Genomic DNA, 18,618 nt, shown 5'->3' with positions numbered 1-18,618 from the left:
TGATGGGTCCACAGCTTAAACCTGAATCTGTAAAATTAATCGATAAATCGTTTGGAACTATTAGTGACAACACGAGTCATAAAAACTACAGTTGAACCAACTTAGTTACACCATATCGCCAGAAACACAAGACTTGACATCAACATTTGAATTAAACTTGACAACTGCACACTTTTCCTCTTCATTTTCAATGGTGTTGTACGCGTTTGCTGTTTTTATTAGTACATTAATTTAGATTTTTTGATTTAAACTGCAAAGTCTAAATTATTCAATATAAAGTATGCTTTAATAAGTTCAGCTTTCCCTTGAGTTTTAAAGTCAACTTACATAAAACCAAACTATAAAAACAACGACATTACAAAGCTTTTTGAGCAAAAAGATTAAATAACGTCCTAATTGGTAAAATAATTACAAACAACAAAATTAACTACATAGAAGAATAGTGGCTCGAATTGGAAGGTGAATAATTTCAGTTTCAGCAATAATTTGAAGCTGATAGTTCAAACTTCCAACAATATCTCCAACTAGCACATTCGGTGCAATCGCACAAATGTCTATCGTTACTTTCTGCTCCAAACCGGCTGGTATCTTTGTAAGTTACTATTTTATAAAAAAAGGCCAAATAAGATCTTTAAAAAGTATTTATACTTGACTGACTTGTGCGATAACAAGCTGTATAAATACGTAAAAACTTATCAGACTTTAACATATACAGCCGTGAATCTTATTTCAAATCTATGAAACCTAAATTATCTAACAATTAAAATTTGAAAAATATTTGTTAAAATGTTCGATTTAAAACAATTATTTGTTACGTTCTGTTCATACTTTACTACTACTATTAAACTTCTATCTGTAATTATCCGATTGCAGAAAATACATAACAAAAAATTGTTTACAAAAACTTGCAGCAATTTAATGAAACCAACTTTTTTAGGAGCGTATCTGATTCGGATTCCAGTGTTGACTGGAGGGGATTTTATTCGGTATTTGATGGTATCGATGCCAACATTTCGAATCCTGAATGTGCAGCAATACATCTTACCTTCCACCAATTTTCCCAGATTCAACTGAAACAAAATCAAATTTTTATGTAGTTCTTCATATTCCATAAGTTTATTAAACTAGCTTTGTTATGTCTGTTTAAAGATAAAACAAAAAATTGCTAAGGTAAATATGTCTAGAAAAATGTTTACTTCTAGAATCTAGATGCTCTTAAATTCTGGTAAAAACTAAAGATTAATTAATTAAACTTATATTGAAGCGTATTAAATTTTGAAAAATATGTTACAGAACTTCGTTAAATTGAAAAAAAAAAATCATGATCAACAGGTTTTAATTTGACTTAAAATATTACTTGTCTAGGATGAAGTTCTACTCCTCTTTTCATAACTTTCATGTTTCCCTTGCTTATTGGTCCTGCTATGGACACATTGTTCACCTGCTTTCTTACCGGCTCTTCTATTTCTATGTACTAAAATAAAAAACAAAAATAAACAAGTACGTAAAATAGTTATGACGTCACAACAAACCTTGGTGTTGGGCACCGCGTTTGGCTTGAAAGCGAGCAGCGACTGCATTATGACGTCACTCACGCCTTTCTCCCCTTTAACTTTGCCGCCTTTCTGCACCACCGCTTCCGTTTTATTCATCTTTACTTCTCCGGGGCGCCGCAGCCGGTAGAAATCCCTCAAAATGTGCTCGTCGCTGTCGATGGGCCTCGCCTGCGTTTGGCGGCCGATGGGGGGCGCCACCGGGTGCCTGCTCCTGCGGGGACCGATGACGTCATTGGGCCAGCTCATGACGTCGAAGCGCCGCAGCTTCCACTCGTCGTCGTTGCCAGGCAACGCGTCGGTTTCCAACGGCGGAGGGGAATTTTTGTTTTCGGGGAATTTTTCTTCGACGTTCGAATTGATGAATGTTGAGTCTGAACATGTGAAGATTTTATTTCTAATAATTTAAACTTAAACATTTAGAACTTTTAAAAGATAATTTTGATTAAAATATACTTTTTATATATCCTCTTAATCCGTAAAAATTTATATTAGATACTTATGATCTTTATTTCACAACTTTAGTTCAGAATCAAATTTGAAGTATAAACTGTTTTTAAAAAAATAGCTTATGTGATCAATAACCTCAGCTATTACTTAGATATTTTGTTTTTCATAAAGTACGTTTTTTATAACTTTTTAACTTTGTATTTAAAAATTGTGTACTTTTTAAGATTAACATATTGAATTTTAAATTTTAGAAAATTAAATCTAGTATTAGTAAGATTAACAAAAGCTACGTTCAAAAAAACAAAGATATTATTAACTTTGATTGTAATCATTAAAATGTGCTAATAACTAAGTATTTTTCAAAGGAAATTTAAAAACTACTAAAATATTGTTGACCTTTTTGTTTTGTAGATCCACTTGTAGATCGATTTGATAAAACTTCACCATCTTCTTTACAAGGTTCTGTAAATAAATAAAATCGAAATAGTACTAAAATAGACAAATCTTTAACTTATATTTAGTATAGAAATGAATTAATATAAAAAAATATATTTAAGGTTAAAATAATTACATAATTAACGATATAAATTTAAATACTTTATACTTGTTTATCAACGGTAGAATTCACATATACAACTAATATATATATATATAGAATTAAAAATGTAGTATTATAAACAAAATTATCATGTTTTTAAGACACAATATATCTTATATTTATTAAGTAGATTTTTGAAACATTTACTTACAAAATTAAGTAAGTAAATACCGTGAAATCTACATGCAAACAAAAGATAGAAAATAAGTAAACGTAAGATTTGTAGGAGATTCTTGTTAATTCTATTGATTTTTGATCGGCTCGAATAAATATCATACTTATACGATAAGAAGCCTGCTTTATAATGTTTATAAAATCCATACAATTTTGCCATTTACCTTATAGCACGCAAACAGCGGCGGAATAGAATCGATAAAATGTGCTTTTAATTTAGCAAATGTTACGAAAAATTGATTAACTTTTTCCATCGCAGCAAAGCAAAATGCTTCTTAATTTTCGCATCGATTTGGAAGCTTTGATAAAATTCGCTGTGAGGCTTTTGATAAAACGAACAATTTTGTGAATAAACTCAATATGCTCATGTTCGGTAATGAAATTGCATATAAAACTAGCTGTATCAAAAAGGGATACATTATATGAATTAATAAAGTCGTGATCTAATTTCCTAGTTTAAAACAGAAGTTGATCATAAAAACGCATACTTAGAAGTACACTTATTTATCAAACATATAAAACTATAAAATTTCAGCTTATGTATGTTTTAGTTAAAATTTAATATAAGCTATTATTAATGAAACAATATTGTGTTTAAACAACTTTTTTTTTTCTGCGAAAGGCTGATAAAAACAAAAAGTTTTATTAATATATCTTTTTATTTGATGTCAATAGTCTCAAAACAATTTGTAAACAAATAAATGTAACTTACTTTCATTATCAGTGGATACTGACTCATTAATTTGTTGCAAAATTGACTTTTGTTGTGCATTAACTGCAAAATATAAAAGTAATTAATAAGCAAACAAAAAGTAATACTAAAATGTTAAAATTCCAAATATAAATCACCTGAATTACGCTGTAACTTTTCTTCTTTTGCGGCCATACTTTTTCTTCTCAGTTCATTAACTTCTAGTATTGATTCCTCTAAAGTTTTATAACACATGTTATTCACAATTTATCAAAAATTTCATTAACTAACTAACTATTAATAATAAATTTGTAGTTTAAAATATAATAACTTTATTTTGTTAGTCTTTTAAACAAAGTAAACATTTTTAGGATGCTGTGTTTATAGTAAAAAAAATATTTCAAGTGCTTTATAGAAGTAAAACATTTATAATTCGTTATGATTATTGATTCAATTAAAAGCTCAATCACACAATAAACAGCTTGGAAAAAAAGTTAACTTTAAACTAAAAGGGAAACTAATAGTGATACAAAAGTAATTGGAAAGTTTGTGGCATTTTGAACTTAGTTTTGGCAAGCTTCCCGAGAAAACTAGCAATATGAGCAAGTTAATTAAAGTTGTGCTGATATTTTTTAAAAAGAAAAAAACATCTGTTTAAGTCGAGGTCAAATATTTTGGCACAATTTCATGTTTTTAATATACTGAGGGTTACTTTTTCAATTAAATCAGTATTAACGTTAAAAATTTACAATTATTTGCAATTATTAAAACTGAAACAATTATCTATAAATATAAAAGTAATGTTCTGAAAGTACTTGACAACTCAAAGTAATATTTTAATGTTTAATCATTTTAAATTTCAAACTAAATTTACTTTTCTTCAGTATTTACAGATTTAGTTTTTGAAACAATCAATTTTTACATTACGTTTATCAAACTTTATACCCAAAATGAATAATTAGACTAAAAAGTAGAAACACATATAGATTTATATTTTTGCCTCTTTTTCAAACAAATAAATAAATATCAAGACTTACTGAAATGTTTTTCCACAAAGAAAATATGTTACACTACTTACTCACTTTTACTTAATAAGTCTATTTTCAAAATAAAATTACAGTTTTAACTTAGTAGAATTTTTTTATTGTTTTTACTCTTGCAGCTGTTTAATCAATTATAATTATTAGAAGCTAAAACATCTTGCTCATATTAAAAAGAAAAATTCAAAAAGTTTAAATTATTTTATCAAAATTCTTTAATATGACGTCACATTACCATTACTGGTGACGTTCATCTTGTCGATGGGGTGCTTCCCCACGTACACCTTCTCGTCGTTGTTGCCTAGCAACACGCTCATCTGTTGCCGCGGTTTCAGCCGCTTGCTGGCTTCGTTGAGCAGCTCCGTTTGCGTCCGTAACCACTCTCTGCCCTCCTCACTCTGAAAGTACGTCGGCACTTTCTTGTATCTGTTAATAAATAGTGACGTCATAATAACAAATGTGTGGTTTACAGAAAGTAAAAAAATACTTTTAGATTGATCAAACAACTGGGATACTAAGTGAGCAAATTTTTATGACTCTGAAAATACCGTTAAAAATATCTAGTTATATGGCGTATACTACTTAATTATTACCTATAATATATGTATTAATAAAAAGTTGAGTAAAAACAGTTTAGGAAATTAGCTGAATGCTATATATTTTATGGTTACAACAAAAACATCAGTTAAATGTTCTCAGAATAAAAATTAACGTAGGAACTTCCTAGTTTTCTTAGGAATTCTTAGGTCGGGGCAACAGATGCACCCTAGTACATACATTTAACATGTACATACAATTAAGATTTAAAATAATTTGTTTTTTTCGACCTCAGAGCGTTCCTGTTGCAGCTTTCTTCCAGCAGCTCCTCTCTGATCTGATCCCAATCTTCCCTGGTCAGATTGACCGACGCCCTTCTCGGAGTCGGGGGTTTTTCGGGTGAAAGCGCCTTCTCGTAATTGTGCTTCATGCAAACAACGTCGCCTAGCGGTTGAACATTCGTCGGAATTATTTCTTCTTCGCGGTCGATCGGGGCATTGCTGTCCTTGTGGGGCTGAAAAAAGTTTGCAACACTTACGTTGGATGTAGAAGAAGTTTTGCATTATCTTTAAATAGTTTAGTTTTATATCAATAAATGTATGTAAAGTGAGTCAAAAAAGAAGCGCATTTTTTTAAATAAATTGTCACCCTTTAACGTTAAGTAATTGCTTCCTATCAAGTAGAATGACACAAAAACGTTAATTATTTTTTACGACTTTAAAAGCAAAAACTTTTGTTTAATCGTAAGAGAAAATGGCCGGTTAAATTTTAGCTGAACAGATGAATTAAAAGCTTTCGTTTGTAAACAAAACCCAAATTTCCAAACAACAAACTTTACTGCTGACTAAACAAAAAGCACTTAGGCGGCGAAAACAAAACAATTTCGTGTCGTAAAACAAACACTTGTCACTTTTCGCCACTTTTTATTGCCAGGCTCAAATGCAAATGACTAAACAAATATTTGATATATCACTGATGGGCAACAAAACGGACAAAAGAAAGGATTTCGATACTTTAAATCCATCAAAAAAGATTCACCTTTTGTAGAGACATGACAATGGCCTCAGTTGTTGATTCAATTTAAAATGTGAAAGTTGTTTGTATTTGATAAGGAGAAGAATTATCGACGATTAAACGTGTCAATAGACAATGCGTATAAGTTGGATGCATGACTTTGCCGTTTTAGATTTTGAAAGATGAAAGTTATTGAAAGTATAATTAATGAGCAATATTTCAATCATAACGACAAACAATAAGACATATATTAGTAAAAAGTACTGCAATATTAAAATAATACTAGGTATTACACATACATTCCATTAAAAAAATATATATATAAATACTAAAATTAAAAAATTGTTCTTCACTTTCTCAAACACCTTTATTTGCTATAAATAAATAATGTTGGTAAACGTACAGACAACATTTTGACATTGTCGTCGTAGTGGAGGAGTAAGGTGAGAAGATCCTCCGCCCTCCTCACTTCTCCCTCCTCCCTCGGATCTTCCATCTGCATCAGCTTCCTGTGGATCTCCTCACGCGATAACTTCCTCACAAACTCCAGGAACCTCTTCTGAAGCATCGAACGCGTTTCTGTGCGGACATCGTTGTGAAAAATTAACTTTTTTTACAGAAATTTATAATTGAAACAGCCTGTTTTAAAAAGTATAAGTTGCAGCAAAAGTAAATTTTAGTAAACTAAATTTATGTTTTATATTAAACTTTACTAAGTAAAAATGCAAGTACAGTTATCTATTTTAAATACATACTTCACATTAAGACTTAAACTAAAATAAAATTATAGTATTTAATATTTTCACTAAATATTAATCGGTAATACTCAGTCGTTGTTTAAAGTATTGGAAACTAAGATAATTAATGACGTTTCAAATATAAGGAATATCAGACTGAAACTTTGTTACATAAACTTCAAATATCAAGGCGAACTTCCTTAAAAAATTTCAAGTTCTTCTAAAAAGGCACATTTTATTGTCTGTTTAAGCGCATTAATCAAAGATTAATCGAAATTAAGCACAAAAACAGCTTTTGTTTAGAAAATTTACAAAGCAATCAACGGCAGGTGACAAAACTTATTTTAACTGGAAATTGTAAACAATTCACAGTTGGAAATGTTTGTCGAGCACTCAACCTTATCTCAGTACAAACAGAAAGCCGTTAAAACTTCATTACTTTCAGCTTAGAGCTTTTCTGTCAATGACAACTATGTATTGAAAAATCGAAAGTGAAAGGTGGTAAAAACTTTAAGGTTTAATGTTTTTAAATATTTAAAACAAAGTAAAACAAAATAAAAACTTTCTTTTTTGTTGCAGAAATTTTCTTACCGTTTGAAATTTCCGGATGTCTGACCAACTGGCGCACTTCCAATGTATCAGGACAAGTTGGGGCCACTGGTGTGGGTTTTGGCGGCTCCAACGACCCAATTGCTAGTCCCCTGCCTTTTTTGTGACCAAATTGGAAGATTTTTTCACTGACTGGCTTCCTGAAATGAATAGGCACATAATAAACTATTTCTATTTTACCAATCTAATATAAAATTTGCATGCGTATTTTGTGAACAAATTTAAATAACAAATAATTGTTACAACAACCATTATTTTGTATAACATTCTTCAAATAAACAACCAACCAGAAGTCGTAGGTTTGCAGGTCACGTGATCTGATATTTGGCGGGATTATTTCACTTTCTATTTTGTCCAATTTCCAAACTTGCCCGAGATCGTTGTGATGAGGTCGCATTATTGTCAACCCTGAATAAATTGTATTTTTATGACTTAAATTAATATGTTTACCTTAAGAACATTATAATAAATTCTAAAAAAAAACGGATTGTGTTTTCTATGGCAGTGTTTCCTAAAGTGTAAGCTTGTACTGTACATAGTTGAAACACTGTGCACATAAATTTTGAGGGTAGTAGCATTTCTAAAAAAACTAGTTACAACATATACTAATTTTTGTTGAAAAGCTACCTTTTGATAGTTTTTAATAAGAATTTATTCATAGTAAGGACAAGAATAACTTTTATTATGTTGTTGTAATATATATATTAATCTATCCAGTATGCACACAATTTTTCTTAACTATTTTACTGTCCACAATAATGAAAATTTCAACCAGTGGTCTAGATTTATTTATACTTAAATATATAAAAAACCAGTCAAAAGCTTAAGCAAACTACAATATAACAACGCTCTTTGTAAGAAACCAAGTATATAACTGCAACGAACAATTAAAACAAAATTTTATTAATTTTGCAAATGATGTATGATTGCAACGTACCAACTGCAGTTGTGTCACCTAGCAACTGGTCCTTGACAACAGCAGTAAACTGGTCCAATTCGGCAGCCTGTATGGAAGGTTTGACGTCACTATGACGTAACAATTCGTATCCGCTTCCGTCATTCTTGACTACAAATAATCTGCAAAAAAAGAATAAGCACTTTTGTTTGTTTATTTCACAGTACACGACTTTAAACTATTATTTACACAATCTAACTTGATATTTAAAGTTTATTTAATTTTGTTCATTTAGTTAGCAAATTCTGTGGACAAATCTAAAAAATTTTAAGAAAAATATGTTACAAAAATACGTTGTCTATTGAACGAAAGAAAAAAACAAGTTTTCAAAAATTAAACGAACTATTACTAAAACTCAAAATGTATTTAAACAATGTTTTATAAATATTTTAAAAAATGTTTAATTTTTCATCTTGTAGCAGTTGATTACTTATAAAGCACTGATTTAAAATATTTACACAAAGAACAAAAATACTTGCATATTTAAATTATCTACGCAGCATGAATTTTAACGGCATAACAAAACTGATTTAAATTTTTTAAATCCTATTCAGCAGAAAAGCAAACTCTAGTTCATTATTTTGTCCTAGGAAACTAAAGTTTCAATAAGCCTGTTCTTAACTTGTACGTAAGGTAGTTAAATTAAGTTTTCATTTACAGTTTTTTAAAGCAAGTATTTTAAAAATAAGAACATATAAATGCTGTAAAAAACTTAACAAATTGTTCAGTAATTTAAAAATGAACTCGCCTTACATTTTTAAAATTTTGATTAAATACCTATCCTTATCTTTTTTCAAATAAGTCCAACGAATTTTCACATATTTTTACCTGGGCGGGTGTTTTGCGTATTTTTTCAGGTACTTTTGCTGACCCTCGATATTCATTGCAGGGTTTTCTCCCTCCTCGTCTTCATATTCCTCCACGCAGCCCTGATGCACGTTGTATGACGTCACACACCCGTTGTTCCTGATCTGTGGGGAGAAAGTTGTTTAGCTCGAGAAAAAGTGGATATTTTTTTTGTGCTTAAAAAAATTACTTGACAGTTTGTAAATGCTTTAAAAACTTTAAACTGATATAAAAATAAATAAATTATAAAAAAACAAAACTTGAACCTGAAAAACGTTGCCGTCGAAGTCGCTCATTTCGAAGCAGACGGGGTCATTTTGACGCAACAAATAAGTGACCTGCTCCTCCTCGCCTGAGAAGTTCTCCTCACCCCCGACGTTCTCCCTGCTGATGTCCGTGTCCGATCGCTTCCTGGCCGGTGGGCTTTCGGGGGCAGGTCGGTAGAGGGCGGTGCCGCCGCGGGAAAGCACGAAGATTCCCCCCGTCCAATGCGACAGCTGTTGTTGTTTGGGTTTAATTTTAATAAACAACCTTTGTTTGATTGTTTATTTAATATTTGATGTTGGAACTTCTTTTGTGGTAAACAAAAAATAATTTTGGTGCTTTTATTTTAAATAGGTTTAGTTATTTTTAATTGATTTATCTGAACTTGAGCTTTTGTAAAAACAAAACAAAAACTATTAAAACAGTTATTAGTAGATTCACACGCCTAAATAATAGCAGAACTAGTATCTTTAATTAAAAGAAAACTATATAAAACCGTTTAAACCTTGTAGTCCTGATCCTGAGACATGGACAGAGTTGTACCACTTCCAAATAAGGTCATGGACTCGCCATTTGTCAGATCGAATGTGACAGTGGCAAATCCTTCACATTCAACTCGAACCAGCCATACTATGTGGCCTGTAAAAAAACATAAAATTAGTATTCAGAAACTTTATTTTATACTTTACCTTGTAATAAGGAGTGTTTCAGAAAATGCTTAAAACAAAAAATACCTTAGAGATTAAATATTTAAAAAATTCTAACCGAATTGGTCGTAGGTGAAAAATTTGGTTATTCTGGTTCCGTCTTCGTGGTCACAAACCAGTCCACCGTCAGGTCTTTCAACCAGAACTGTACTGTCCTCTAAACTGTACATTACCTGGGAAAAATATTGTGTTTTAAAATTTTATTGTTTTAACGTATTGATTTAATTTCAAAGTAAAAGTAAAAACAATTATATTAAATTACCTTGGAACAAAGTTATCTACACTTACAAATACTTGTAAAACATATACTAATAAAAAAGTTGTTTTATGTAATATAGTTTTAAATCTTTAAGTTTACTAAAGCTAGACTCCAAGCTTAGCTAACAGCTTTTCAAGAAGGAAAGTTTTCAATGCTTAAACTTTACTTTATGTTACAAAATTTTGATTGCATTGAGAGAAATTTTAAAGGTAAATACAATAATGTTAAACTATTAAAACAAAGTTATCTACACTTACAAATACTTCTACAACATATACTAATATATAAATCAACAATATTTACACACTTAAGAACTAAAAATAATTAAAAAATGATTACGGAGCTTTCTATATCTTTCATTAAGTTAAAAAAAAACAGGTTTATCAACATTTTTTATATAAGTTTCTAAAAAATGTCCTTAACAGGAGTTTTTAAAACGAATTGTATAAGTAAAATTTTCATTGAACTAAACAATTATAATTTATTATACAATTGCTTTCTTAAAAAATAAATACCCAAAACTTTGCTTTTACAAATTTTGAAAAGTTTACTCCATGCTAATACTTTTCGGTGGTTTTTAAACTTAAAGCAGAAAGTAGCTAAAAGAATTTGAAAGTACAGAAACATATTCAAAGCAATTAATAACATTTGAAATTATAAATAAATCATAAGTTTTCGTTTGTATGCAAACATTCGAATTTATCAATTACAAACATTTTCGCTTCACATATCCAATTCTGCGCAAAAATATTTATAACTTTGTTACCCAATATATTGCAACTAGTTTTATATTTGTTAAACTTGCAATAAAAATTCAAACTATCTATACATTATTATGAAATTTTAATAGCCCACACTTGACAACCCTTTGAAAATCACAACAAGCTACTTGAAATAGTTGTGATATTTCTACATCAGATAATATTTGCAACTGCAGATAGAAAAATTGCACCTGGGCATAATAACGTTTGGCACGATATTGTCACTTTGAAATTGGCCAATCACCGTCAATTGGTCCGTCACACACCAGTGACTTCAACTAATCAATCAAAATGCAGCTTATAACCTCTTTCTAGATCATACATGAGCGCGTTTATGATGATAGATTAAAATTTAGCTCGACGGCATCACAAAAACACTATTCGGAAAATAAAACAAAAAACGTGGCTTATAATATAAAAAGTCGCTCAAGTCAGGTTCTAGTGTTTGGATTGAGGGCGGCGATGACAAAAGACGCGCAAACATTTCGAGGGTCATCTCAAATTCACCCCAACAACCGCAAAATCTTTTGATAGGAGGGAAATTCCCTTTTAAATCCTTTCATGTGTGAGAAAGTTGACAGGCTGCTGGTGGGAATCGAGCATCTGCTAGTTGTGACGTCACATTTTTACGTCACGCCGTGAAATCGAATCGCCACACACAAATTGGATTTAAAGGGATTTTTTTCTCAGAGAGACAGGGCAGCTGAAAAAGCAAATTGAATTAGCGGGCTGACACCACTTAAGAAGCCGATTTTTTGATGCAATTTGTTTTTGTCGGAAGATTGAATCGATGTGATTGGTTACGGTCAAACAGTCACGTGATTGATGGTTTGCTGACCCCTCGTGTGATTCACCCATATTGATAAAAATGAAACAAGTATATGTGATATTGACCCGCAAGTTGTTAAAAGAACACGAAAATCTAATTGGTCTAAGAAACTTCTTTTTAGTATTTTTCAAATTTATAAAGTTTGTTAAATTGATGAAAAATGATTTAAACATTGTAAGATATATAGATAATAAAAACAGGTTAAACAGTTTAAAGTTAAAAAATTGCTAAGTTGAAATACAGGATATTTTGACTATTTAAAATAATTAAACTGTCAATAGAAAACTTACAAGATACTAAAATGGAATTACAAGTCAATTAAACTGGGTATGAAACTTTATCTTAGAAATTGAAGAGAAAATTAAAGCAGTTCAAATGCAATTTAATGCACTTTAACGCATGAATAAAGCAAAAAAAGCAATTAAAATTAATGTCAATTTCAGTTGAACTTCATAGGATTTTTGTAAGCTTGTTTGGGGTAACAATTGCTAGCAAAGTGAAGGTAATTACCGGCAAAATAGATGGCGATTTTAGCATAAACTATTTGTTTACTGCAAACAAGATTTTGTTTGAAATAAGAGAAAAGGATCAATCAGCTGGGATTAGTGCCGCTCGATTTAATATTGAAAACCTTTTCTTTTTTCCAAAAAACATTTTACTAAATGAGTATTGATGTTTGAATTTTACTACCATCTTTAGGAAATATAGAATATTGTTTTATCTAGTCATGAAAAGTCAATAAAACTAAATAAATTTTGCTTTTGTTTTCAAACTCACCTCTCTAGTGATTGGGTCCTTGGCGACGTAGCAAACTCGCTTGGTGATTGGCTGAGAAGGTTTGTTGTGGCACGTGATGCTGACGTCACCGCATATTGACGTAGTCTGCCACAATTGGTCCGTATGATCTCCACCATCCAACCTGTGATTGGTTAATTAGTTAGAATAAAAAGATAATGTATCAGAAGAAAATGTAAAGTATTTCATTATTTTATTTTTGATTGAAATTACTACTATATCTAAAAAAACTGCTTTTCTTTTAAAACATCCTGTCATTCATGAGTTTTAAAGTTAAATGAATTAACTCAAGAAAAACAGAGGGTTTCCGAAATTTAATGGGTTTTTAATATATTTTTAGTTTACAACTTAAAAGCGAAACATGCAGAATTACTTACAAGTTTTTATGTATTGTTGCAAAGACTTTATAAATGTTTTAGAACTTATAGTTTAGTAATTTTTTTTTATAATTAACAGTTTTATAAACTTGTAAATTTCGGATGGTTGGAGGTAAACTGCTGGATTTCGGTGAGAGTTGGAGGCCCTTTTCTCCTCCTTTGCGTTGGATTTTCTCCCATTTCCTCCTTTCACAACGCCCCCTTGCACCACAGAGTCTGTCGTGAGAAAATTAATTGCGATGAAAGATTTTCGAGTGGCGATGAAAAGGGGTGATAGCAACAAAGAAAAGTTTTGAAATAATTCTTTAACGATTAACTCTTAACTCTTTTGACAATACCGCTATTGAGTTTTTAATTTGGCGTTAAACTTGATAAATGAAAATTTTTATGATTTATTTTAAGTTGATTTCCCAGTAACTTTAATATAATGAATTAGTACTTATACTTAGGCTTTTTTTCTGTGATTTTACTAGTAAAAAATAAATAAATTCAAGTTGTTTTAGTAATTTATATCGATAGTATGTCACTATGTATGGTTTTATTTTAAAATTTATTTCTAAATATTATTTTTGCTTTAATAGTTGCTGCAAATAACGACGAAACAATAGTCAGAAACATCGATGATAACAACTTATTTAAAGCTCTGTGTTGCCTTTAATATGAACCTGGTTAAACTGTTTAAATTTTGAGCTCACCAATCTAATCCTGCTTTAACTTTTACTAAGAGATAAATAGAATTCTAATTCAGAAACATATAAGTTATACTCACTCTTTTTGTAACTGTCCCCAACATAACTTGGGGAATTAGGGGTGTTTTGGTCGTCTTTAGGGTAATTACCTTCATCGAAACCTGCTGTGTGAACTGTTCCGTCCAAACATAAAACCTGTACATAAATGTTTTCAGGTTTAAGTGATCATATGAAGATTAATTAAGTCAGATAAAACTTGGTTTATGGTTTCATATTTAATGTAAACAGTAGAAATATTTAAATGCATATATATTATTACAAAATATTTAACATTTTGATGCTTTGAAAAAGAGGTTTAAGAACTTAGATAAAGTATTTTTTTGTAAAATTTTTTAGTATAAACAACTTTACCATGCGTGTTTTATATATATAAGAATTTTTATAATTAAATTGTAGAAATTAACTTTATTATAGTTGTTTTTCTTTAAGTAAAAATATGTTTTGTCAATATTAAAAAAAAAAATCGACTCATTACTAAAACTAAAACCAGATTAAATATATATATATATAATTTAATCTGACTTGTGTTGAACCATCCTTCATATTTTTCACTACTGTTCCATCGTACATAATGACTCTGGAAATCTCTTCTCCTATTGGTTGAGGGTAATACTGTCTCACAGTTGGCCCAAATACTTCACCTATCGTAAAATTGTCAAGTTAGATACAAGTATGTTTAGTGAAGTTTATAAATAATATATATATTATAAGAAACAATTAATAACAGAACAAAAGGTTATGAGAAAACGAGGTTATTATCAATTTTTACTAAACATGTCAAACTGTTTAAAATTAGACTATACTTATTATTAAAGTAAGGTAATCATTTCAAAACATAAACTATAAGTAGGTTGTTCTGCTTTTAATCATTTCATGAAGATTAATTAGTTTACTAAATAAAATATTTTGTTTTAGTTGTGTTTGAACATTTAGTACACATAAACTTAACATGCGCATTTTGTTTACAAATCAATCCTTAGGACAAGTATATAATTAGTTTGAAGTTGAAAATCAACTCAAATAGTAAATTTAAAATATCTAAAATAATATAAGTAAATATCCAAAAAGACTGAAACTTTTATTAAACATGTTATTTTTTTAAAACCTAATAATATCTTAAAGACATTGTTTTAAAACAATTAGTAAAGTAAAAAAAAAAATTACTAATCATTTTTTCAAACACTAATTGAATTTCTCAACTTGCAAAGCTTGACTCAAGCACACAAGATTCATTCAGCAAAAAATAAAATATATTCTTAGCTGCTTTGTTTAAGTGCAGTTTTAAACATTTGGTAGATTTGAACAAAGCAAGTTGCTGCTAATTACACTCGACTTGAGGCAGACAACTTCAGCCTTCACAAAAATGAAGGGTTGTTGAACTATCAAGTGGGGCAAGCAATGAACCAGCGAACAACAATAACAACTTTCCCCCATTTAATAAAAACTTGTGCTCAAAACACGAGGATTTGGCTCGAAAAATTTCATAAACCTTAACAAAACTGTATTAAGAAAGCATACAGAGCTTGTAGTGCAAATTTGTGATCAAAGTGAAAATTTCTCACCTTTTATCTTGCGTCATTCACAATTTTGTTTTCATATAAGTAGCCAGATTTAGTTGCTCGCAATAAACTTGCATGCTGCTCATTAATTTAAAATTGTTTTTAAGTGGCTCGCGTATTAAGAATGGAAGTGAAAGTCAAGTGCGGCCTTTGAAGCTTGCTGAATCGAATTTTTAACCCAATTACTGAACAGGATGTTTCATTATACATTTATAAATTAAAATTTTTATACAAATTCTAGTTTATGAAAAACTGTTAATCAATTAAATAAATTTATTTTTCGATGCAAATTGTAAAAATTTGGCAAAGTAAATTAAGTAAACAGTTTTAAAAATTGATAATTACAATTTTGTAGAAGTTTTATCGAAATTAATCAATTGTTATATAGTTTTAAAGAGATTTAAAAGAAAAAAACAAAACCAAGTTATTATGTGTTTTAAAAAATCCTTTTTTAAATTATTTTTAAAGATTTTTAATTTTTTGCTACTATATGGTTTTTTGTTATAAGCATAAAATGATATAAAATTTCAAATATATTAAAAAACTAAAAAACTTTTACAATTTAATCGATAGGTCATAAAAAGAGAACAATGCACGAAGTCTGGAAAAATTTCGTCAACAAAATAAACTGTCAGTAAACTACCTTGTGAATAAAGTTTGCATTTAGCTGCCGTTTATTTTAAGGCCTGCATTAAAAACATACGATTTATAGGAAAACGTCGTTTTACAGTCCGGCTTAATCGACGTTTTATAGTCATTTTTACAACCGTCAGTCTTAAGATAGATTCTTTATTTACATAAAAATCTATTTGTGCTAAGACAACTAATGATTCGCAACTGCGCTCTTGAATGAGTTTTTTTATTTAAAGTTGACGGTGAACGCTTCACCAACATTCAAACATCGCAGGTGCCTCGGTAGGAAACGGTTCGTTTGAAATGTATGCCTGTCAATCGAAATAGCAGCAAAAATAAACGGTCAGAAATGAAAACTACAGAGAGCTCACAAATCGCTTCGACCGAGACAACAGCACGTCATGATTATCTCGAATTAGAACAAAAGAAAAAGTTTACCCTCTCTCATTTTTCAGTACAATTTTTCTGTATCGAGATTTTCATTCAGCTGGCTGCTTTAAATCTAATTTAGCTTTTGAAATAAAAAATAGGATTATCATTTTTATTAAAAAATATAATTTTTACTAAATGTAGTTGTGTAAACAGTGTATTATGAAATTTGGTACGCTTTAAAAGTTCATGTGTAAATGTATATACATACAATAATTTTGTTATAATTAAAAAAAAATCAATGAGAAAATAAATTCTTCGTGCAGATAAAAACAAATTTAATTTAGTAAGTTTTTAGGAAAAAAAAAAGAAAGTAATAAAATATTTTAAATTACAGACTAAATCATGTTTTTTTTACTATCTTAAAAATTATAGAACTCTGTATTACTTATGTTTAACTAAAAATTCTTATCGAGTGAACATATAGATTTTATAACCTACAAATTTCGAAAAACTATAAAACCATAATTTAACCTAATTGAGTTTAACGCAGTTGGTAACTAAACAAATATTTCTAAGTCGTACTTAACATTTAATAGATATACTTTTAAGTACAATAATCAAGGAACTACTGAGCGAAGTTTTAATAAATCTTTTCTTTTGTAAAAGCCAATTAACCTAAGAATCTAACTTGATGTAGATGGTTTAAGTATATTACATAAAATTTTGTTAGAATAACCGAACAATGAATATTGAACAATCTATAGACTGTAAAATGTTATAAAAAATAGCCTTCTAGCAAGGATATACTATTAAAATATTAAAAAAAGTTACACATAAATAAGATTAAGCATTTTTTATAATATGAGATTTGTTGTACCACTAAAATGTTTTTATGATTCGAAAACATGTATTTAACCTTACAAAATACTAATTCTAAACTAAAACACATAAAATGATGCTATAAAATTACAAATGAGTTTAGTCTTAGAATGACACAAATGTTTTAAAACTATAAATTGTTAAGCAGTAATACTTACGCACAGAATATAAATTTAAATAACTAGGAAACATGCGTTACAAAACTTAAATAACTCTTGAATTAGTTCAATCAAGTTTCAAAACTGACAAGAACTGAATATGAATTAGATATTAAAGCAAATAAGACATACTATAACATATTTATTAAAAGTTGTCTGAAAAGAACTAAATTACTAGTTGAAATTTAACGATTTAATTAAAAACTATGATGACGTTTTTCAACGTCACTTTTTGCTAAAGGGTTGACACGAAAATGGAAAATAGTTTTTTGTTATTAAACTATCAAAACTTTTGTTTATAAGTATGCACCATATAACTTAAAATTTTTTTTTTAATACATTGAAGTCACGATTAGTAAGCATAAATTAATTTCACATATTAAAAAAAAAATTGTAACTAAAATATTGCTTTATCGATTGTAGCTTTTTATTAACCCGTATCATTTATAAAGAGAAAGTAAAAATATTTAAATAAAAACAACTTTTAAGTAAGATTAAATAAAATACTTCTTTTATTTATCTATTAAAAAACTTTTAGACCTTAAATTAAAAATTGTAGGTTTAAGATAAAAAGTTAAATTAATACGTTAAATAAAAAACCTATTTTGAAATACAAGTCAATTAAATCATGATTGATTTTTTTCTATCAAGTATAAAAATACGCTTAACCTGAATTAGATTAAACAATACAAAATAATTTAACGTAGTGGCCACAACTACAATAACGTGTTATCAACCTAGAAAATTTCTTAATTTAAAATTTATTTATTTATTTGTATATTAGGACAGTTTAAAGACGTAACTACGCATAATTGTTTTTTACCCAGTTTATAAATAACTCTAAAACTATTTTAAACAAACTGAATATTCTATACAAATATAATTGATCACTAGAATGTTGAAAGTGGTCTTCATTATTTTTTAATTTAAAAATCATTAACTTCTATTACTGTACGAATGGTGAAATCAAAATGTTTTTTTTTTATAAACTTCTAAAAACTTGAAAATTAATTTTAAGGATTTTGAATTGTAACATTTTATTCTAAATTTAATTATGTAACTTGATGTTTTA

The 18,618-nt window shown here is 29.0% G+C and overlaps 1 protein-coding gene across 1 annotated transcript; it reads right to left on the bottom strand.

Annotated features, from left to right (window-relative positions):
- Nucleotides 1-4: 4 nt before the first annotated feature.
- Nucleotides 5-15,136, bottom strand: LOC145843094 (sperm-associated antigen 17-like). The gene is made up of 24 exons (XM_082950558.1): nt 15,110-15,136; nt 14,468-14,586; nt 13,966-14,080; nt 13,286-13,412; nt 12,802-12,943; nt 10,234-10,348; nt 9,974-10,107; nt 9,471-9,701; nt 9,187-9,329; nt 8,341-8,480; nt 7,691-7,811; nt 7,386-7,543; nt 6,461-6,636; nt 5,334-5,557; nt 4,742-4,932; nt 3,625-3,702; nt 3,488-3,550; nt 2,400-2,465; nt 1,533-1,927; nt 1,358-1,474; nt 930-1,070; nt 432-588; nt 102-209; nt 5-27 (listed from the first exon to the last, which is right to left on the bottom strand). Exons 1-23 carry the CDS (start codon nt 15,114-15,116, stop codon nt 106-108), a joined length of 3,264 nt encoding a protein of 1,087 aa, XP_082806684.1. The 5' UTR covers nt 15,117-15,136; the 3' UTR covers nt 5-27; nt 102-105.
- Between the last annotated feature and the right edge of the window lie 3,482 nt (nt 15,137-18,618).

The sequence above is a fragment of the Thalia democratica genome, chromosome 8 (genome assembly GCF_965202585.1).
Source record: "Thalia democratica chromosome 8, ktThaDemo2.hap1.1, whole genome shotgun sequence".
In the NCBI taxonomy this organism is placed as follows: domain Eukaryota; kingdom Metazoa; phylum Chordata; class Thaliacea; order Salpida; family Salpidae; genus Thalia; species Thalia democratica.
The sequence above is the reverse complement of the archived record's forward strand: the minus strand, read 5'-3'. Positions and strand labels throughout refer to the sequence as shown.